The following is a 24,390-nucleotide window of genomic DNA, read 5'->3' on the forward strand; positions in this document are numbered from 1 at the left end:
CAGGGGCTGGACTAAATCCAAGTCTTTTTTCACTGGAAGTCAAAGACCAATAAAGGTCAGATAAAAGATTATGGCTTTGTTATTTATCTTTCAGAAAAATGTACAACAGGATCACAATGGAGCTATTATGCGAAGCAGAAAGAAGTAACTTGCATTTGTTAGGCATCTGGTTTCATTTTTTAATTGTACATATTTTCTCTATACACAGCCCTTGCATATGAATACATTGGTTCTCTTAGTTCTTAGGAATTTGTTCATTTTAATTTGTGGTAGCAGCAAAAAGAAAATGGCTTCGGAGATAAAGCCCAATTTATTTAGTTTTTTATAATTTCTGATAGAAATTGGTCCTTTCCTTTATCCGTTTCTTTTTTTTTTTTCTTAAATTACATGTCAAATTAAGCTATTTTGAGTCCCTTTGCTTACTTGATGAATTATAGGGAGTGATTCATCTGACTAGTCACCACAAAATCTGCCTTTAGAGAGAGTTGTATTGCTCTGTATTGCTGCTGAGTGTATTGAGTACCTTTTATTTGCACAGATAGATAAATGAGTTTTGAGGAGTGGTGTTATTTTTTAGTGAATGATGCTCCTCTGTTTGACTTATGATTTAGGAGTACAGTATGAGAACTGTACAGGAATTAAATTTGCATTTGATTCTTGGATAAAATAATCTCTTTTTTTCTCTTATTATCTGTTCCTCTGTCTATACAAAGATGCAAAATGGACCACTTCAGATCAGAGTTAGATTATAAAGAGAAGTTAGAAATTTAAAACTCTCTTATAAGCAAATGTGAGAAAACAAAATTATGGCGATTTCTCACCTGTTGCCAACATGGTGAACAGAAAGAGCCACCATCTTTTATGTGTTTCAGCAGGGAGTGTCAGAAGTACTTGTTTGGAGGGAAATATACAGGGTAGCATTCATGAGGTTGAAGACTAAATGAAGAAGCTGAAGTGTTAGAGGAAATGAAAGCAAGGTTTTTCTTTTTTTTTTTCCCCCTCAAACTAGACAGATCTGTTGCCCTGCGTTAGTGTTTGATTACTGTCCCAAATACCAGGCCCTGGTAACGATCAGTGTGGAAGCAGAGAGGCATGTAGTGATGAGCTGCTTCTATATTTGATGTTAGCATCAATGAACTCCAGCAGTTCAGGTACATGTGTAACTGTCTTGTAGTGAAAAATAGCATAACTGAGGTAGTGAGTTCTCCCACAAAGTTGCATCCATGGCCATTCCACAAGTTCCTGCAACAAATTGACTCTTACTGAGCTTCTAGTTAGAGATAGACGCAAGAGTCAAGGCTCAAATTTATCCTAACCTTGAGCTGATTTCTCTAAGCAAGGACAGGATGCCCCTTTTGGGGATATAAAAGGCTGCCAAAAGCTGTCTCTACCAGCTGAATTTTGTGTACACTTGCATTTATAGTGTAACACCATAATGATCTCATTGAATTTTTCGTTATTTTTCTTATATATTTATTATTTTCTTATATATTTCTGACTGCTATTGTAGTTTTTGAGGAGTCATAATTACTTCCTGCTTTTCGTGCTGAGATTTAATATAAACTACTCTGGCCCCTTTCCCCTATCCCCAAAGGAATAATATGTCTGGGAAGATGTTCCAGGCAAGGTTGTTGAGGTTACTCAGGAACCAATTACATACTAGCCCAAGGGAAACAAATTAAAGAAAAAGGTGGGAGATTCTGTCAAATAGTCCATATGTATTCTCCAAAAATATCTTACTTAGGCTTGTACCCTATTGGTTCATTAAAAAAATAATAACGTGTTAGCTCCTAGCAGCACAACTGTAATGAAATATTCATTAATATTTCCATTGTAAATCACCTCTGGAGAAACTTACATAATTGAAAGGTTTTTAATTTGTTCCTCACCAGTAGAATAGTAATCCAATTGATTTAAATGCATAGCTACTGCAGTGAATAGAGCAGTAAGTCCCTAGCATGTACTGCTCTACAGGCTCTCCATGCAAACATCACATATAGGTGCTCAATCTCTGCAAACTCATCCATTAATTAAACAAATTAAATGTCATAAAGTCATTGCAATTTCAGAAGCATGCAGCATTAGAATTAAAAGTGTTTCTTTTCTGTGATAGGAAGGAGAAGTTTCACATGCTGCTTCACTTTCCTCCCATTTCATTAAACGTCTGTCAACTAAGTTATTGTAGAATAGGGACGTGTAATTAAAAGTTGCTGCTTTCACTGAAGTTTAAAGCCATCATATTACATGTCCAAATTGTTACTTCATCTGAAAGAGCTCGTTTCCTTATAGAAGCCTTTATCTATTAAATGATTTGATGATGCATACTTTAGCAGATAATTACTGTCTTCTTAGAGCCGTCACAGAATTGTGCACCTGCATCTAAAAATTCCATTAAAAATACGTAAATATAGACCCTCTCCTGAATACATGTTGCATCAAAGGGATGCACGGGTATTTTGATATGATAATTAAACCCCTCTGAATTATAAGACAAGCTGAAAGCTCTGACTCCTCCTTACAGTAGTTATCACCATAATTTGTTTTATTAGCTGGGCATCACAGGAGTTTCACTCATGTCTCTCTCTACTCCTGACTGAACATTTGGTATTTGTGTTGTTGAACAATTAAAGTAAGGTAATGTAAGACCCTTTTACTGCTATATGGAGCAGTCTTGTTTTCTTCTCCAAGCAGCATACAGCTTCTGCTTTCTGTATGTCCCTGCAATAAGTATTAGCAAATGCTCAGCCACACATAGGTCAGATAAGTTCATTGATACACTAAAAACTAACCTACTTATATAAAAAAATGTATGTAATATATATACAATATATACAAGTATTTCAGTCACTGACCTGACTAAAAACTATAGAGAGAACACACCCAATTCACTATGAGTTGAATGGTTGCTGGTGCAAGAAATATGTAACTAATTCTCTTCCCCCAAAATAAGTGTAAGACAAATCTTGCTATTTGAAAATTATATTATATTGAAGGCTTTCTTTTGAGAATGATGTAATATTTTTAGTAATGGAGCTTTGACAAAATGCACTCCAGTTTGCACCAAAAAGATGCAAGAAAGGTAGTATTTTCTAATCTTAAAGTTTTTACAAAACCCACTGAAACTTATTGGCCAATGTTTTCAGTTATTCCTTAAGGAAATGAAGCTATGCCAAGACATTTTAGCTTTCCAGAGTTCAAGGCATATCTGGAAGCCACTCTTAGTCATATTGATTTAGTATTAGGTAGTCCTGCGAGAAGCAGGGATTTGGACTCAGTGATCCTTATGGGTCCCTTTCAACTTGAGATATTCTATGGTTCTGTGTTTCTATGATTTCAGCCTCAGAGTTGTTTTTTATAGAAAAATATATCAATATATAAACATCAAATATATTAATGTTGCTACCATTTTCATATACGTATTTGACAGGGAAATATTTTATATTCTTTTCAGAAATCCTCAGAAATGCTCACTACAATGGAAACAGCAAAAATTACCTTGAGACATAAATAACAGCATCATCATTATCATCTCTTTTTGGACCAGTGTCAACAAGGACAGTAATCTAGAATTAGTCATACGTCTTACATTTATATGTTCTTGGTAGAAATACAGTAATCCTGGAGCAGGATCAAGACTTTAATGATGCACTTTGAAATATTAAATCCTCTAAAGCAAAAAATGGATACATTCCAAATTATTAGTAAAAGGTTATATTTTTTTCTAATGGATATCACACTTGATTCTTATTTCATGATATAGTACAATCATAGACTCATTTAGATTAGAAAAGACCTCTATGATCATCGAGTCCAACCCAAGCTTAACCCAGAATGGCCAAGTCCACCACCAAACCATGTTTCTAGGCACTCTGTCTACACATCTTTTAAATATCCCAAGGGACAGTGACTCAGTCACTTCCCTGGCCATCCTGTTCTGCTGCTTGACAACCCTTTCTGTGAAGGAATTTTCCCTAATATCAAACCTAAAATATATACTATATATACTAAGACTGATATAACTCAGGCTGTTTCCTCTTGTCCCATTGCTTGTTATTTTGGAGAAGAGACTGATCCCCACCTGGCTACAGCCTCCTTTCAGGTAGTTGTAGAGAGTGATGAGGTCCCCCCAGAGCCACCTTTTCTCCAGCCATTGGCCTTCTTGGCCACCTGGGCACTCTGCTGGCTCACATTCAGTGGGCTGTCAAGTAGCACCCCCAGGTCCTTTTCTACTGGGCAGTTCTCCAGCCACTCTGCCCCAAGCCTGTAGCTCTGCATGGGGTTGCTGTGACTCAAGTTCAGGACCTGACACTTGGTCTTGTTAAATCTTGTTTGGTCCATCAATCCAGCCTATCCAGATCCCTCTGCAGAGCCTTCCTACCTTCCAGCAGATCAACACTCCCACCCAACTTGGTGTCATATGCAGACTGACTGAGGGTGCCTTGATAAAGATATGCAACAGGACTGAGCCTTGGGGATCATGACTTGTGACCAGCTGACAGCACCATTCACCACCACTCTCTGGGCTCAGCCTTCCAGCCGGTTTTTTACGCAGGTAGCAGTACACCTGTCCAAGCCATGGGCTCTCAGCTTTTCCAGGAGAATGCTGTGAAAGGCAGAGTCAAAGAGTTTATTGAAGTACAGGTAGACAACATCCACAACCTTTCCCTCATCCACTAGGCCAGTAACCCTGTCAAAGAAGATCAGGCTGGTCAAGCAGGACCTGCCTTTCCTAAACCCATGCTGCCTGTGCCTCATTACCTTGTTGTCCTGCACATGCCACATGCTGGCACTCATGATGGTTGCTGGTCAAAGCCCCATCCAGCCTGGCCTTGGATACTTCCAAGGATGGAGCATCAAGACTTACCTTTCTACAAAGCAGATAGTGTTTGTAATATGTGATGAAAAGCATATTTAAAAGCAAGATTAACCATGATGAGTAATGTGATCCTGAGTATTTCTGATTCCAAATTAATGAACCCAGCGTCAACCTTCCTGAAGCCCATGTTTAACAAAAGAGCAGTATGTCAACCTAAAATAACACTTTGGTTGCTTTCAAGGTGTGGCACTAGTACAGCTCTGCAAATTTGATGTCACAAAAAGATGAAAAATTGACAGTCCCAGCCAGCTGGGATCTTTTGCCTTCCTTCCTATGTTCTTAGTGGAAACTTAATTATAGAACCTTGTCTGATTAGATCTCTCACTTAGTGGAGGACTTTATGGACTCATTCTACTTCTGGGAAGACTTTTTGGTTGCCCCATAATAAGTTGTTATATAGTTGTTTAGGAGAACAACAAAGCACTTGCCTACATTGTCCTTCTTAGGTCAGTGATATCTAATGGGATACAGAGTCAGATCGTCCTCCAGGTCAACAGTAGACATCTGTCCCAGGTGGGTAGTGATTATGTGTTATTACAACCTGATTCTTGTTCACTGTTCTGTCAATAACAAGATTTTTGTGTTCAATCCATTTCTTAATGGACGGGTGTTACAAGTACATTGGCAACATTGTTGGCGGCTTCTGCAGAAAATGAAAGGTATAAAATGAACCCAAGCATAAAAGCTGTGATTGCAGAAATGATCTCTATTTTAGTGCTTTGGAGGAATGCAGTGGAGAGTTTTTAACATCAGCAGCAGCAGCTGTTTAGTAGCGAGATGTCTTGAAGGTCAGCCAGGTCAGCCAGCTCAGCACACTGGGTCAGACCAGAGAACCATCTAGCCAAAAAGCTTGTTGCCAGCAGATGCCCTCAGGAGAATGCAAAATCAGAGGAAATATGTACAATTATTTATAGAGTATATTTCCTGAACCTCCAATGACTTTTGACATATGTGCTTCCTGAAGCAGAGTTTGTTATACAGACTAATCCATTCATTCTTTGTTTTTATGCTACTGTTTTTAACTTCTGATCAATAGCCCAGCTTCCTATGTGAAAGTGGCAAGTGAAACACTGTTTCCTAATCCCTTTCTCTGTTATTTACTTTTTACATACCTTGGTCATATAATTCCCTCAGGAGTTTCTTATGAAGAATCTTTGTTGACTTAATTGTTAGAAATCCATTCTTTTCCCCACAAATGCAAGATCTAAATTTTGAGTGTTAATTGCCTGTTCATGTCCCATAACAGTATGGAGAAAGTTAATATTGTCTTCCTTCATGTACATTGCTATACGTTTATCTATTATATTTTTAGCAGTCCTTTTATCTAAGTCATTCAGTATAATGAGCTTCTTCCACAGCTGTTTTCCATTTGTTTTTTTTTTCATTATTCTTTGTTACTTGTTATGCATAGGAAACTTGGTCAGTCTGGTGTTCACCATCTTGTCCAGATCAATAATCTATATACTAAACAGCATATGTTACTTTGCGGGTCCACTCATAGTGCACTGCTGCTGTGTTTTGCTTGCTATAGTTTAGATAATTATTAATTTGATGATTTCACCTTATTTTACAGCAAATTAGTTAAGAATCTTTTGTGAGGGACAAAAGGTTTTTTAAAATCCAAGTACACCTTAGCAAATGCTTCTTTCATATTAATTAACGGTTTTGGACTACTCTAAAAGATATGTGAGGCAAGTCCTCTGTTTGCAAAAGTTGTATTAAATTGCTTCCTCCTCATTTTCTTATTTCTATCCATGTGTTTTGAAGAGGATACATATTAAATTGTTAATAGATTATAGGTTAAATAGAACAAAATAAACTGCTGGTCCTGTGACAGTATTTTGTTTCTGTGCAATAGTCTTATGGACATATTTATGCCCTTTTTTGTCCTTAAGAAGATGAACAGGGGTCAACCCAGCTTTATGCTGTACCGTAGACTAGTTAGTGAAATATGGCTTAATAAGAAATAACATTTGAAAGTTGGATCAGTTTGACCCCTTTGTATCCTTTCCCTGTACTTGGTTGTTAATGTTCAGACCATACAGTCGGATTTCTGCAGACATAAATGTACAGAACTGTGGTAAAAGAAATAAATTTCTCCTTCTAGTGTATTTTTCAAATATCAAAACTTTGAATTTTTTTTTGAGAAGCCCTATTTTCTTTATGAGTTTACAGAAGTTTACAGTTTAGCATTTTGGGACAAATATGTCTATGCTGCAGTTTCATAGCTTTGGGGTTAATCGATTTTGATGAAGTGGTGTTGGCCATTTTTTCCCCTTCAATTCATTAACCTAATAAATAACTGTCATGTACATCTTCTAATTGTTACTTGAATTGAGATATTTTTTCTTTACACTGATATCCTACTAAAGCATTTGATTGAAGAGACCAAATGAAAGCATTAAATTGCCTAAGTGACCCACTCAGTTTTTGGCTACCAAATGCTCTGAAATCACATACAATATCATAGAATATTGTTCAACAGGCTGCTAAAAGAAGTACAGCTAATAGTTCACAAGAAAAAGACAGATTTGTATGTTTAAATTGTCTAGATGTTTTCTATATCTTGAGAGTTTAGAGGATGGGAACAATAGATGAAGGTGTTGCAGGAATTTTCATGTTCCTTTATTTTCTGAATCTTGGGTTTAAATTTAGTGATCATTATCAAGCATTTATGATTGATTGTTACCTTCTGTTTTATTCCTAGACATTTCAGTTTCCAGACAGACAATGGTAGATTATGTTGATCCTTTTCAACTTCAGATTGCCTGTGGTTCTGTCAATTATTTAAGTTTGTGCAGAATTCTTTAATATATGTCAGGTTATTCACTGTGATATTATTAAATTTATGCTTGGCTTTGAAGACACCTTAGCCTTTTGTGGCTAATTCTATAAAACAGAATTAGTCTTTGGACTTGATTATGAAATATTCATACTGCAAAAACACCAGGAGATCTCAATCAAATGAAAGCTGGGTTGCTCCATGGATTGCAAATTCTCTAAATGAAATTCCCTTCCTCAAAGCTATTGCTATGTAAAAGATTCTTTATTTTTACCAACTGCAGCAAATTCATTACAAATTTTTCATTTACTAGAAAAGTGTGCCTCAGTCACTGTCTCAGTCATCCTGTTAGAATGTGAAAGGAGTAAATAGAAAGATCAGCCCTTGCTGACTGTAAGAAGGAGCTTTAGGGAGTAAAAATAATCCTTAAATCCTTACGGGCAAGAAAAAGAAATAGACAATTCCCAGAATACTCTTTATTTTGAGTAAGTTTTATGACTTTTGAACACCTGGGCATAACAGAGCTGAAGTTGGGTCATTCTGTAGTTTCCTTGCTCTTGTAAGTACTACACAGTGCATATATACAGCTCATATAAAAATAACCACCTTTCAACTGGAAAGTTTGCTGTAAAATATGAGAAAAAAAAATTTGATTCAGAGACAGCACAAATGCCTAACTTCAAGGTAAATATCTATGTCTTTGAATTCTTCTCAGCTGCCTCTCTGTTAATACGACTGTTATCTTTATAAAAGGGTGACGTGCTCAGTTGTCATAGTATTGCAGGGCTATAAATGCCAATAAAAAGTTTTCAAGTTATGATTATTAAGTATTCTGTAAGAAACTCCTAGCTCATTTTATTGTGTATTTATTAAGCATTTTTTAAACTCATAGTCGTGCTCATAAATTTCAGTTGGTACACTGAGCAGTGGTTTCTAGCATTTTCTAATCCGTTTCTAATTGAATTGATTTTTACCCATATTTTGAAATAATTTGCAAAGAAGCCCAGTTATCATCTTTTTTTGGGCATACTTCCGTACTTTCAGTTACTGATATAATAGTGTAAACCTCTGGAAATTATTACACAGGAAAAAACCCTACATATTCTGCAAGTGTATATCAATTAAGAAGTGTGTGTCTCTTCAGTGTCCTGAATATCTTAGTGCTAGTGGTTCTGTGCCAACTTTTCAAATTTCATGAATATTTTTTGTCATGTTTCATTCCTGGTGCCTTCATGCACTATTTACCTGCAGTACACAAGATGCTACATGTAAGAGTAAGTTGAATAGTCTGTATATAAGCTCTAGGTTGGGTTTGAACAGACCCCTTTATCAATAACTATATATATCCAGGCTAATTCTTCTAACCCAATTTGCATTCGAACACATTTGATATAAGGTTATTTTCTTTTGTAACATTAAATGAGTAGATTGTAAAATATTTATATTGTCACTGTTCTGAGATCTGGACATCCTTTAGTGCCTAGATAGTTTCATCAGTTTTACCTTTCTAAAGGAGAACTCTCTCTTAAAGGAGAACTTCAAAGATAAAATTTCAAAATTCATCAATCTGAATAGATAGATAGATAGATAATTATAGATAACTCAGGAATCAGAATTTTAAATCTACTGTTAAATAATACAATGAATGAAAGCCACAATGCACAAATAAATCCTCTAATGTAGTATTTATTAGGATATTATTTGTCTCCGTTTCTCTGATGATTTTTTTGAGGCATGTAGAAGATATGTACAGACCAAATTAATTTAACTAAGAGTGGATTTTATGTCACATTTAGAGAAAATTCAGGGCATTTATGACTGAAAACTGTTTCCTTCTTAGTAGGAGCTATTAAAATTAACATTACAAGCAAAATATCAAGATGGGTCGCATTCCTTTCTACATGAATGATTCTTTTTATTTCTCTACCAAATCCTGAGTTTCTTGAATACTTTCATTGCTATGATTATTCACTTCTGAGACAAACAGAGCCAGAGATGCATATTCATGACTTTTTCACTGTATTGTCATATAAACTGCTCTTACTCTTTCTCATTTATTCTGCACAGGCCCCATCATCACCTTCTTCACCCATAGCTAATGAACCAAAATATGAGAAGCGCTGGCTAGACACCTTATCAGTTCCTTTGTCGATGGCTCGAATCTCGAGGTACAAAACTGGAACAGATAAATTAAGGTTTGTAATCTAAAAGGGGAAGCACTGGGTTAGTTAGCTGTACAAGTGTTTTGAGGTGGGCTGTTGGCTTTATAAGAATTATTTGAGTGGAGATATGACAGTCATTAAAAAGTTCATCTTCTGTGCAGTTCATCCTTTCTTAAGATTAATGACATGCATGGTGACTACAAAGATAAAGTAAAGCTCCTACAAAAATACATTTCTGTAATCTGTTGTATCTTGGGAATTCAGTGAGCATCTGCAACTAGTACAAAGGTTAATCTTAGCGTTAGTTGAATTAACTTTGAAGGTACTACATTTGGTTCTGTATCTCTTATAGAATACATCTATATTCGCAAATTCTAATATTGTCATCTAACTCTCCTTTTTCATTATAAATGGTAACACTGTGCACAATCATCATGACTGTGCTATCATGTCATATAGACACATGTATCACTGTCATGCAGAAACTCATATTAACAACCGATTCTGGCAAAGTACATGGTAAAATATATTGTATTTTTGATCATAGAATTTTTTTGCAACTCAGAGACATAACTGATGGTTCCTAAAGTAGCTGTGGAATAGGATGTCAGAGGTGGTTTTACTGGACTTCAGGAAAGATGAAAGCAAAATTGAAGTATAATAAAACATCAATAATTAATATGCTTGAGAAAAGTTTAACACATCACAGCATACATAAGCTTTTCCTAGACATCATTCCATGTGGTAGGAATGCCTCAAATCTACCAGTTGTTGTGGGCAAATAGTCCATATGTATCAGAACAGGAGTTCATTCACTGTTGTTATTTTCCATGTTCTTTATGTGTTGCCCTATTTTTATTTGTTTCTAATACGTATTAAGGAGATAATTGGAATCTCTATTGAAGCATCAACAGTACAAGTCATCAGCTACCAGGAGGTATTAGAAATTCATGTTAAAACCTTTCTTGGTCTGTACCAAATTTGTTACCCATTTCCTAAAAATGACCTGAAAATCATTATTTTCTAGTAGGACAGATTTTCTGCTTTAAGTTAGTGCAGTTAATCTCCTAAACCACTTGGCAGCTCCTCTCCCAGACTTTGTGTTAAAGCATCACAGGTGAATAATAATAAATTATCCAGAAATGTTTTAAGTTCTTCCACAGACTTTGTTTGAATTCTTAATTCTGTTTTATTCAGTCTCTCACCACTTCCTCCATCACTTTCTTCCTCCCTACTTCAACTGACCAGTTCATGTTGTCCAACCTTTCCCAATGCATCCCAGCCGTTCAAGGCTTAGAAGTTCTCCTGTGAATTAAGTGAACAAATCTCAGTGTGCACATTTAGATATCAATACGTCGTCAACTTAATATCAATATTCTAAAATGTAAAGGATAAGTGAAAGAAGATAGAACATTTAAACCTCTGACTTCAGTTACCACCCTGATAGTTTGAAGCAGTTTCGCTCCTGTGCTGTCCACTTCACCCATTAGATGGAGAAATCCCAAGGGATTATAGTTCACAAAGCAGTAGCATGTGCATTTTGAGAATTCTTGGAAGTAAAACACCTTCAGATGTTGTACTGGGTCTAGATGAGATGGAGTTAATTTTCTTCATAGTAGTCTATATGGTGCTGTGTTTTTGTTTGTGACTCAAGCAATTTTAATAGCATACCAGTATTTTGGTAGTTGCCGACCAGTGCTTGTGCACCATCAAGACCTTCTCTTTTTCTTGCTCTCTTCCCACTCAGTGAATAGGCCAAGGGGCAGGCAAGAAGTTGAGAGGAGGCACAACCAGGGCGAGTGACCCAAATTGACCAAACTGACCATTCCATGCCACGTGACATCATTGCTCAGTAATAAAAACAAAGCAGAGGGGGCTTGAGGGGAGCTAGCCTTTGCTTGGAGACTGACAGGACATCATTCTGCTTGTGAAATATGCTGAGTGGTTGCCTTTGCATCTCTTGTTTTGTTGTGGTTTGGTTTGTTGGGGTTTTTTCCTCTTCTCTTTGCTTATTAAACTGCCTTTTTTCAGTTCATGAGTTTTTTTGTTCTTCATATTCTCTGTGCTGTGCCTCTGGAGAAGGGTGGTGGAGTGAGTGGCAGTGTGGATGGTTGGCTGCTGGACCAGGATCAAGCACTCACAGATATATTTTTCTTGTAAGAATTGAGGAGCTTAGTACTTTCAGTTTCAATCTTACAGAGACATATTCTCTTGTTATGCATCTCATTCCCGTATATATTTAGTATACATAACACTCCTTAATTACTGGTGGATTTTTTTCATTTTTGTTGTATACACTCTGAAGGAAGATGAAGTAATTCCACACAGCTTATCACCATCCCGTGATACTTTACTTCTAGTAAGTGCTCCTTGCTTATTTTGATAAACGAACAGAAACATCTATATGAGCATTAAAGCAATATTACCTTGAGAGTAACTGGATGAGGTGTTTTCCATGTTCTTACTAAAAGTGTGTATTTTTGCCAAACTGCTCTTATCGTAAAACCTATGATCAGTCTAAATAACAATCCTGCTTTCAGCCATATCTACACATCTCTGTTCCCTTTCACATTTCAACCATCAGTCTAAAATCTGGAGAGAGTCCGTTACAATTCACTTCCCTGAACGTATCACAGATCCTTCTGACCAATTTGCTAATTTTTCCATACTCTGAATATTTACTCTACGCCTATTTGCATACACCCTTTGACAGGATGCCTGTTTTTTCTGTATTATATGAGTCCATGAGTCTGTCATGCTTGTAACTTTTTGTCTGTCTCGTGTTCTTAGTCATAACTTTGTTTTGTTGCAGTGCTTCATTATATTTTATCCACTAAGTTACCTCAACTGGTCTTGCAGAGGTGCCCTGGCACCAGAACAGCCAGATTACTTTTGAAGTCAGTGTTGGAGTTGTTGAAGTGTTGGAACTATCATCTGTAGTGTCACATACACAGCTGTGTGCCTTCTGCTCAGCTAGATGGACTGTATAAAAGGTCTTTTTCCCCTACTTCCTACCAGAATTAAATTCAGAGAGGGCTATATAATTCTTTCCATCAAAAATTACCTACAGCCCTTTGGCTTTTGGCATTGCTTTTTAACATGCAAAATATTATGGCTTGTGAAAGGTTATTGAGGCCTGTAGGATCATTTTGCTGTCTGTCCACTCACAGGTAATGAACACTCTGCATTCTTCAATTCCTCTTTTCCCTGATAGGAAAACATCTTTTACATCTGGGGAATTATTGCAATTGGCTACAGCAGAACTTTCCATACTTTTGTTACTATACTCAATCCCAAACTGATTTTTAAAAATATGTAGTATTGTATTGTATATGCTATATATAGTGTCTGTAAATCCAGGTACTCTTGCGTTCTGATGTGGTAAAGTGCCATCAGCCAGTCTGGATGACTCCTCTGACCTCATTCACTTTACTCTCCAAACAATCTTCGAGATTGTTTCATATTTTCAGCATTTTTTTCTTTAACTAAACTCACAGATAACCTTAGGAACAAGAAAAAGATCATCTGTCATACGGTCGAGCAGAGTCTGATATTTTTCCTGAATGCCATCTTTTGTTAACCTTATTTAAAAAAAAAACCCAAACCAACAAAGTATGACAACGTATGGCATGTCAGCATCTTGCTCAATATTAATTTTTCAATTGGAAATATGTAATATAGCTACAGTTGTCTGTTAGACTGTAGTTTACTTTAGTGTACCTTAGATCAAATCTAGTCTAATCTAATCAGATTTGACTGTATTGTTTCCTTTGGGGTTAAACTATGCAGTTTAAATTCTTCTGTACTCCATATGAGTTTTCTGGTAACATTGGTAAAAAAAGGGCATATTTTCAGACTACTCTTGTGTCATGAGAAGGCCAGGATCACATGTATCTGTTTGATTGTTATTCTTTTTTTCATTTAAAGAGAAAGGAGTTGCCTTTGGCCTTTTATTACACGACTTTGTATTGTTTTTTCCAAGGAAGATTTTCTAAGGAAGACTGGTGACTTAATGACACAGGAACATGTTTTTTTACATATTTTAGGTTCTGACAGCACCATACATATTAAGAGAAACAAGAGAGAATGATATATTTTTTCCTTCCTTATAAAGGAATGACTGAAAATACTGCAGTGTGACTTCCAAGTATGTTGGAAAACATACCACAAAACAAAAGCAAAAAAATTGCCAAGAATATTTTAAAGGAAAGTTAAGAAATGTAGTAGATGCCATTCCTCTTCTCAATGGAAGACTAAACATTGTATTAAAAAGTGAAATCACTCTGAATTAGTGTATGTCATATTGTTGATATGATTGGAGTCTATCTGAATATTTTTATGCAGCAGGCTGATTAATCTTTTTGATTACTTAGCAAATCAATATTTTTTTTTATCCAATTGCCTTTATAATATAGCATTACTATTTCTATTATTCTACACTTCTCACCAACCCACCAATGTAGTTTTTCTCTGTAAGAAGTAAGGTAATATATACAATGAGAATGCTGTTGCTCTGAGTATGCTTAATTGGTGGTTGGTAATGGAAACATTTTTCAATTGTTGAGTATAGAGTTGGTCAATAAGTCTGATGTAAGTTTAACAGAGAAATAATGAGATCAGTAGGTCTTTCTCAGCCAAAAGAATTTGTAGTTCATAGTAAGTTTTGTAGGGTTTTTTTTTAAGATATAGAAGATAAGTAGTCTTATAGAAAGTGGAGAATGTAGTTCACTCATTGTAGTCTTTCAGTTTTCTTATGAAATGTCTAAATTGTTATTTGGGAAAATGTAGATAAGTATTTTTAGTCCTTATAGCAGATACTGGTAGTACTGTATAATATTTTTTATACGCTGTATTGACTGGAGCTTTGAGTGAAGGTACAGTAGCTATAACCCCTTGAACATTATGAGTTTAGACACTGAAGAAAAAATGCTTATTTAGAATATGGAAAATTGAAGAAGTGAGTAGAAGTAATTCAGGTCCCATATCAATGAGCCCGTGTAACTATGGTCCCCATACAAAATGACCTAATCAGATTTAGGTGTTGCTTTCTATTCCTTGTTATTCTGACCATTGAAATTACTACAGAGTATTGTGTAGTTGATTTTTTTTAATGGACTCACTGGTTTTTAACAGAATCTTTCTTAAGATTGTTTTTTTCCATTAACATTTCAGTAAGTTAACAAAATGCCTTAATTAGTTAAATAAATTGAAAACTAAGAAGTGAAATAAACCATTTTGAGAAAGATCTAGGAGTTAAACATAATCTATTTGAGTTACAAAACCTTAATGAGTACTTGCTTACCATTTTTTGACACATCAGTTAGAAGTATAATGTCTATGTTACTTCAGTTATCTTATTTGATTGCTCTAAGTGTAATAAAATAAACCAAAATTACAATGCTGGAAGCAAAAAGCTCCCCCAAAATACCACAAACATAAAATGCAATCCAAGTTTATGTTAATGCTTTGATATCTTTTTAGCTACATAGTTTCTGTTAATAGTCCAGATATATGAGCACATTTGAACATTTTTAAGGTACAAGACTATATGACATTTACAATATAAAATCCTATTATTTTTACGTGACATTTCAAAGAGATTAAGTAATTCAGATAATTCTTTATGGAGAATTTCCACTCAGATCCACCCATAGTCCATAAAACTTCAATTTAATATAAATTCCAGCAAGAGGGTCATATATAGCACTATAAACAAACCACAAGAAAATGTTGAAACAAAAGCAATGAAAACTCAACTCAGAAATCAAAGAAATCATACAAACAGGAAGGAATACTGATTTAGGACCTGGGAAGATCAAATCTGTCTGTCTGTATCAGCATGGTAGTAAACTTCAGGTAAAACAGCTGCTGTCAGACATGCATCTAGGTTTTTATAAGGGCAACACAATAAAATAGTTATGTAAGTCTAATGGAGGGATGGTTTCACATGCCACAGATACTGAGAAAATCTAAAAATATGTTTCACTGAAATTCTTAGCCTCCAGTAAAGTAAAAATTCAACTTTTGTCATTTCAGCTGTATGGTAAAATATGCTTTATTAATATTAATTAACAATATTTGTTTAAAAGTGTCAATGTCAAAAAAATAACTTGAAGTCTTCCAATGCTCATCTCTTATTCTCTCTGCCATTCTCACAAAGAGAGTGTTTATTTTATTAACAGAAATTATTGCCATAAACAAACCCCAGAGGAAACCAGGAACACAGGTCCGTTCATCATTTCACCATGAAAATGAGATAGAAAGAGACTGAGTATGGAAAACAGTGCCTCATGCTCCTTGGCAGAAATGCTTAAAGGAAACAAAGTTAAAGATTGGGAGACAATTTGAAATCAAGAAACGTGAGGATAATTTGACACAAATTTCTAGAATTTAGGAAATAAAAATATTCGTTCCTGGTTCTAGTTGCGATAATCAGTACCACAACTGCTGTAATAGAAGAGATGGCAAATTCCTCTGACTGTGTTTTAAAACGATCTTGTAGACTCAAAAAAACCCACGTACACACACACAAATAAACAAATAAAACAAACAAACAAACAAAACAACCCCCCCAAAAAAAACCTAAACCAAAACTACAGCAACTTATAGCATCTGAGACCTCTCAAACTTACTATTTGGTATTAAATGGGAAGCTCCTCATCACCTAATAGGAATATGTGCTTGCTCTGCCTCTATTTTTTTTCTTTTCTGTGTTTTGAGGAAATGGTAGAGAGAGAGGCATGGCATTTAAGCCTCTCAGATTATTTTCTCCTGAATTCTAGCGCTGTCTTAGTGCTTGAATTGATTATTTCACTTAAAACAAAAGCCTTAGCATTCATTTTGGTAAACTTTTATTTTTACTTTAATATTTGTTTTTACTTGTAGCGTTCTATACACTATGCTTTTCAGAACACAGTGTGATACCTGGAACAATATCATATATTATAGTATCATCAGAGGGAAATTATTGAAATTGAAGGCAAGAAATAATCATAGTAAGTTGATCAAAGTTGAGAGTAAAATCACTGTATTACTAGCACAGACTTCATGGCTGACATCTTTTTCTTTGAAAAGCCTTGGCTCTTTTGTTTCCTGTGTCATTTAATGCACTAGACTGCTCTCAGGTAAAACTACCTTCTTGCCCAAGTCAGCACAGTGGGGGGAGCAGTGCCCCAAAGGTCTCAGTCACATGTATCAGGCAATATGACCACCATTGGCACATCAGATGCTTTGAACCAAACCGAGATCCTGGGGAAGGATGTCCTGGTGTCAGTCTTATGGAGCAAGGGAAGAGCTCTACAGGAAGGGCTTGGGGATCTTCATGAACATCCCTTTGAGCAAGAGTCAGCTGAGCACACTTTCACTGATGAAGCCCCATACAAGGATTACCCTTTTACTGGGTAAGGATTCTACCATCGTAGCTTTGATATTTGAATTGGATCTCTAAGCTGGGTATTGTGAGTGGCCTCTCTTCACAGCACCAAATTAAGTCTGTTTCCAGCTTCCACTGTGTATCAATGAATAGAGAATTTTCAGTGTCTCAATGGGATGTTGACAAGATCATTCCATAAGTCATTTCATTACAGCACTGTTGGGATCTTTGTCAGAGCCTTAGGTAAAAAGAACAATGTGCTTGAGAGGTGATTGACTCAATTTACTTGAAGACAATAAAAGGATCTGTTTGACCTTTTCTTTCTTTCTGAAGAGTTGAAACATTTACTCAAATGAAAGTGACACAAATTATGCCATTGCCACCAGGTTTTAGTAGTTACCATGATAATTCAATCATGAAAGTAAAACAGGGAATCGGCTTATATATATTTAAGTCTTCAGACCAAGCATGTAATTTTTGCAAAAAGCAAGTATAACGCTTTACAACTTTTGTAACAGTAAAACCTGTCATATATATCTATTCAGATACTTTATCTTATTAATATGTATGTGATGTTACCTTTTTCGGCAAGTAATAGAATTCAGTATTCCCATTCACCATAAAATCCCTACAAATGACAAAGGTTAGTTAAATAACTTTTCAGTAAGTCACAAATGAATTACTGCTTATGAACCTCTGTGTGTCATTTTGAATGCTTATGTTGGCATATATCATAGATTAAGCAGTAGAGGATTCCACCTTGGATCAGAGAACCCTAGGAAAACTCAGCAACTTCATAGAGCAGTATTTTGGATTCAGTAGTTGGCTTTCTTCTAAGTTAGTACCAAAAATGAAGCAATACAGCCATAGGTATAAATAAATAATCTGTAAATGTAGAAGGTAGCAGTGATATTCTCCATATTATATACACAATAAACATATTGTTCAGATAATTATAATTGTCTTTCACAGTAGTATATGACAGAAATGTAATTCTCCTGACAGTCATAGGCATTTAAATAATCTGTGAATCTTTCTGAAGTTTAGTTACTGCAACTGTTGCATGTCACTTTTTTTTACATTTACATCAGTGTACTTCCGTGCAACTACTTAATGAGCCTTTATTGTTCCTATTGAAAAATCTTGTAGTAAAAAAAAGCATATCCCACCATCATCCAAAGGCAGGGGTTTTCAGACATACATACACAATGCGTAACTCTCTCAGCCTAAAGAGACTGGAATGTTTGCCAGAGGATGAGTTATGAGATAGACCAAACTTCTCTCTCTCAGCAATTGTAAATTCAAAATTAAGGGGCTTTAATCAATGTATGTTGGCAAGAACAGTAACAGAACACAAAAAAAACTAGACACTAGTCCTGTACCCAAAAGTCCCCTTCAAACAAAATAAAAAAGGTCTGAATACTTCTCTGTCCTTTAGCGCAGTTCTAATCACGGTTGGCAGGGGGCGCTGTTGGATCGCTGGGGGTGCAGAGCCTGCAGTGCTCTGTGGTGGTCTGCAGGGGCGCTGTTGGGCTCTGGCGGTCACCACGCGGGGGGGTGGTCTGGGGGATGGTCTCGGATCACAGGAGAAGCCGAAAGGAAACAAAGGGGGGCCCTTCCCCCAGTGGAAGAAGGGCAGAAGGAAAATCGGTCTACCCCCACAGGACTCACTGTTGTTCTCAGATGACGGCACCCCAAAAGCTCCTCCTTTTCTCCCAGCGAACACGGAGACTCTCCAGTGAGAACGCAGCAGGTCCAGGCTGGAGACAAAAGACAGCTCGCAGGCAAATTGAGGCCAGCAGTCAGGGCTGACCAGGATGAGAAACCAGAAAGACAGACCTTCAGGCCTTCTCTCCAAATGCTCGCACACAGACCCCCGTCTCCATCCGAGAGAGAGAACTCTGCCGTCTGAACCTCTCCCCTTCTGAGAAGAGCCCTGCCACCCCCTCCCAAAACTCCTCCCCTCTCCCCTCAGCCTCTGATGGGCCATCTATTAGAAATCCAGTCTGGCCAGCTAGTTCTTTTGTAAGGCTAATTGACTTCCTTCCACCTTTCCATTCAAACTCCATCTTTCTTACAGTGGGGGGCAGGGAGAAGAAAAATTCCCCCTCTTGGATTTCTAACCTGTATCAGTAACTTACTGCAGATAGTGAGGAAATCACTGACATTTGCAGAATAAAGATACTATAAGCATGTGAAAGTTGCATTAAAAGTTAATAAAATGCAATTGCGCATTCCCATGTGTCAATGCTGTTTTGAGAAATTTGTTTAAAGAAAAATATTTGAAGAAACTCCTGAGAACATTTTTCAATTCCTATGTCATAAAAGAGCTTAAAGTAAACATTACTTTGAATGACATGTAGAAAAATATTGGAAACCAAGAAATGGAAGTTAAGAAGACAGTTCTTTGCATCTTTGTACATTCTTAGTAAATGAAGATGAAATGCAATGAAGAAAATTGGCAATTCAGTTTAAAAAGAAAATATGTTTGTTCAAAAAGATCTAATGCGTACTTCCTTAATAGACTACGTTAAGTTCAGCAGTTATGAACCTATTATGTATACTCAGGGGAAGTAAATGATCAGCAGCACATGTATGCTGGTACAGAGAAAGTACTTATTGTGTCTGTTGCTCCTGGTACTGCTCATTATTATCCTTCTTTTTGTTGCCTTTCTTTTGATTTGTAAAGTAAACACTCAAAACTTGTCAAAAGGCATAAAAATCACTTGAACACTGATAAATATTGGGCAGTTTCAGAAAATTGATGTATCTTCCTTTATGGATATATTTCTTCTTACTGCAGATCTAATGCATTTGAAGTGCTGCACTCGATGGAGTTGGTACTGGGATACTTCAGTTTTATACAGCCCAGGAGAGTGCTGACTGGCTGAGAGCAATGTCAACTAACATCAGTGATTTGACACTTCAAAATGTATGTTACTTTCTGCATATTTTCTTGTCTATGCTATTGTAAAATTATTTCTAGTTTTCAAAGGGTAGAAAACAATTCACATTTAAGAGACAATATATAAAATGATTGTGTATGAGGAGGAGGAGGAGAAAGGAAAAAGCAGGGAGAGGTGGTCTGATCAAAACTATCATGAAGTTTCCAGGATTTGCAGTGTTATCATAGAACAGAGAGTAGTAGAAAAACATTGCATTTATTATTTTTAAGACTTATTAAGGCAAAATATTTATCCCTGGTGGTAATTTCACAGAGTTTTAGACATGACCAAATATATAATTTTACATTTTTATAAATAAACTGTACTTGAAATTAACATTTGTTGATTTGAAGTAGACGTGTGAAAATTCCGTAGCTAGTGAAGGGCAATTTACAGATGCTTATTGGGAGACATTATTTTAACCTCTCTAAGTTGTCTAAGAGTTGATTTATTGAAGATCATATTATTCTACTTTTCTCCTTTCTCTCTAGAAGTATAAAGGTGCTTATGCTATTTTAAGTTATTCCTGTAAATTAATAAGTAACATTTGTTGTTGCAAAGAGAAGTATTATCTAATCCTTGGAGAAACAGAAAATTGCAATTTGGACAGCACATTATTATTCTAACAAAGTACAGCTAAAAACTATTGAAGATTTTGGAATGAACCATAAAGTTAAATAGGGAACTGGATAATGTACAATATTGAAAATATATTTATCTTTAAGAAATTGTAAAAATCAGTGATGAAATACAAAGCACAAAAGTTATCACTGAAAGAATTGCCTGTACAGGTTTTAATATTTTTTCTTAAATATGTTGAATCTGTAACATCTTTTATAAATTATGATTTAGTAGCGTGACTTTAATTTTATGCTTTGTACCCTAGATGAACTGTTGCTTAGTTCTTCAGATTATATTGCGTAGAATTTGTATTGGATTTCAACATAAATCTTTGGTTAAAGAGATTTAAATTTAATTTATTTTTCTAGTCATCAAAAGTTACATGGAATTCCATTTGATCACTATAGTTCATGTATTACGTTAAATCTTCAGATATTCAATTGCTTAAGCAATCTCTTTGACAAAATCATTTTTGCTCATGATGCATTCTTTATAAATATTCTCTATTTAGCGATTTACATCATGTACACAGTGTTATTATTTGACAATTCTAAGAAAGTGTATAGTAATATTTTTAGAGCAATTCCAGTTCATAGTTACTTAGACAATTTGTTTTTCTTTCTAATGAAATCAACTGAATAAAAGCCACTCCAAGGATATAAGTGAATAAGACAATAAAAAGTGGCTATAAATGCAAGCAGCAGCTTTTATTATCATAGCATGCTAGTCTGTTTTTTTCAAAGGCACTATGTGCAGTAATACATGTCCTGACATAGTATCTTCACTGTGTTGGGATCTGTCTGAGTAGTTTCATTGGTCTTCTCCCTTATCTATTACAACACTGAATTCTGTAAACAAAGTAGTCCATCTGGTGTTAATATAAGTAGCTGTTCCCAGGAAAGGTCTGAGAATTAACAGTCATGAATGTCATGAACAGATGAATTCCCATGTTTTGTGGGTTTGATTACTCTATGTTATAGAGTAAACTCTATGTAGCTCATATGAGAAGCACATAAACTTTTTGCTTGGACTTAATGGACTTCATTAGATGTGCAGCCTGTGGTACAACTGGAAAGGTCCAGCCAGAGCATTTTGATTACTGATCATCAGAACAGGAGATGTAATAGTCAGTGAGAAACCCTTTTATGGCAAACCAGTTTTAAGATGAGGATTGTGGGGTTAGAGTGCAGCAGAAGTTTACAGCAGGAGGCTGGAGAGCACTTGCTGCCTCTGGACAGTCAAATAGACCACCGTCCACAGTGCTTAGGGTACAGCCTTTGTATTGGGCTTCTTGAAAGTCCATTTTGAATGCTTTTTATTACCTTAGTAGTATCATTTCACAGAATCCTTCTTTTCTTGTCATACCTCAGAAATTGACATTAGGGAATGGATCTATAATTCCTTCAGACCTCTTTACTGTTTCTGCACTTTTCCACTTCTGTAGAGTGTCTCTCCCATTCTCCAGGAGTACCTGAAGATAATCACTACTCATCAGAAATCCAGAATCTTCCTTATCTAGTATGGGTTATGCTGACTCTAAGTTCAGTTGCTTCTCCAAATATTTAAACTAGTCATTTCCTGTTCTGTACTATGCCATCATTTCTGTATGGAATAATTACTAGATAGTCACAATGGATCTTCTGCTGATACATTTGGTATAATATCAGCATTCTTACCTGACCTAGAATATTACTAAATTTTTAATCAATATTTTCCATTTTCACATTTTACTTCCACATATTTTTAGATTTTGTTTTGCTGATAATTGGTTCATGACTTTAGCAACTTTTCCTGCACCTCCGTCTTTCTTACTTAATCCGTGTGTATTCATGCTACTCTTGTATACATCCTTTGTCCTACATATTTGCATAAAATTTTGAATAATTTCTTTTAGAATTTTAGTTCTTAAAGAGCTTCTAATACAGACTGTTTTCTTACAGTGCACACAAGCTTTCTGTGTCTCTTTATCCTAATATACTTCATTTTTTTATTTTACCCCTAATACAATTTCATTCAGCAACTGGCAGCTCTTTGTCAGATCTTCTGCTGATGCCAGAAGACAGTCCTAATGTAGGTAGTACAAAAATAGCTCTGCCACAATGTGACACTTCTGCTATTGTCAGACTACTTTTTGAAGTACTGAAACATCTAACTTCTATACAAAGACAAGCTCTCCCGGGGATCAAGTGTAAAGGAGGAATCATCTTTCAACAGTGAAGATGTGAGGAGTTGTCCTGCATAAGGCTGCTGCCCCTGTATGTTGGCATATTTAGAAGTGCTACTGGTAGATGAGAACTAGTGATTCTGGTACCAGCTGGAGAAAGTTAGTCTTAGATGACAGAGGAGCACAGGGAATACTGCAACATGGAGAAAAATGTAAGGGTATCTTTTTAGCCCTCCTTACTGATACATGCTTTTTTCTGCTTAGCTCAGAAAATCTTCTAGTAACAATTGACTTTGCAAGCAGCATGCATTACTTTTTTTTCTGAGGACCCTTGCTTCAAATATTCATCATTCTGTTCATATTCTTTTTTTTTAATAACTTTCTACCAGAATCAAACTACCCTATCATCTTCCTTTGTGATTCAGTCTCCGATTTCAATGCTTGCAAAGCTCTTCACATTTACCTTTGACAGAAATAAATAGAGGTGAATCAGCACCTCAGATTTATTTCTTCATACACTTCTTTTCTTGCAGAAGGAGATACAGTTGAAGAAACTGAGGGAAGAGAGGTAACAGAAACTGTCAGTGAATATTCCATGATGTAACAAGAAGCACAGGAAGCAAGTTAATCTGCATGTGCTTCTCCCTGCTGCTGTTCTTAATTTCTTTCACGGGAGGGTTCTTTGTAGGCTGAAGTGACAACTTGTGATGGAAATCATTTTTTAGAAGAGAGTTTTTTGGGATAGTTTATATTTCTCTCCCTATTTTGCACCATTCAAATTGCCAGTTATTATATATGTGCAGCCTTTTTTCTTTGAAATATGGCACCAAACATTAATGTAATCATAATGGATAGAAGCATCTAAAGGTAATGCTGCTAGTTCATCTACATTACAGAGACTTGTTTCTTATATTTATAACTTTTTCAAGGTTTTGTATTTTTTCCCACTATATTCTAGTGGTCTTATTTTTTAAAAAAAATTCATAAATAAATGAGTAACTCATAAGCAGATAAGAGAACAAGTTATGATGCACTTGTTCCACTTTAAACATTATTTATGGTTTTTATAAATCATTCACACAGTTTCATAGGAGGTTGGTAGAAACTTAAAATTTGGAATCAAAGTAGGTTTATTAATCCAGATCATATTTATGCCTTTTACAGCTTTTTTAATTGTATGTTATACTGTACAAACCTTTTCTTTTATTCCTTCATGTAAACATGTATCTAAGTGATACTCTGTGTTGCAGTTGAGTTAATAATAGTTAATTACTATTATAGCTAGGGAAAAAAATAGGTGCCTGTCAGGATCCTTCACTCTCACTGCTGTCAGGAGAGAGAAAAGAGGTATATTACATGTGAGATAAATCCCAGCCCGGGAGGTATTTAGATTTAGGTAAACAATTCTGAACTATTTCCTCCCCAGTCTGTTCCTGTCCTGTATGTGTCCTATCAGAACAGAGTATAG

At 35.7% G+C, this 24,390-nt stretch overlaps 1 protein-coding gene across 1 annotated transcript in view; it reads left to right on the forward strand.

Moving 5' to 3' along the window:
- The window catches only part of SNTG2 (syntrophin gamma 2), a 155,244-nt gene that overhangs the window by 87,267 nt on the left and 43,587 nt on the right, over positions 1-24,390 (forward strand). Inside the window, 3 exon segments of the mRNA XM_032683929.1 lie at positions 9,726-9,853; positions 19,996-20,012; positions 20,015-20,124. Of these exon segments, the coding sequence (XP_032539820.1) occupies positions 9,726-9,853; positions 19,996-20,012; positions 20,015-20,124 (255 nt within the window).

This window comes from Chiroxiphia lanceolata, chromosome 3 (genome assembly GCF_009829145.1).
Source record: "Chiroxiphia lanceolata isolate bChiLan1 chromosome 3, bChiLan1.pri, whole genome shotgun sequence".
Taxonomy (NCBI): Eukaryota; Metazoa; Chordata; class Aves; order Passeriformes; family Pipridae; genus Chiroxiphia; species Chiroxiphia lanceolata.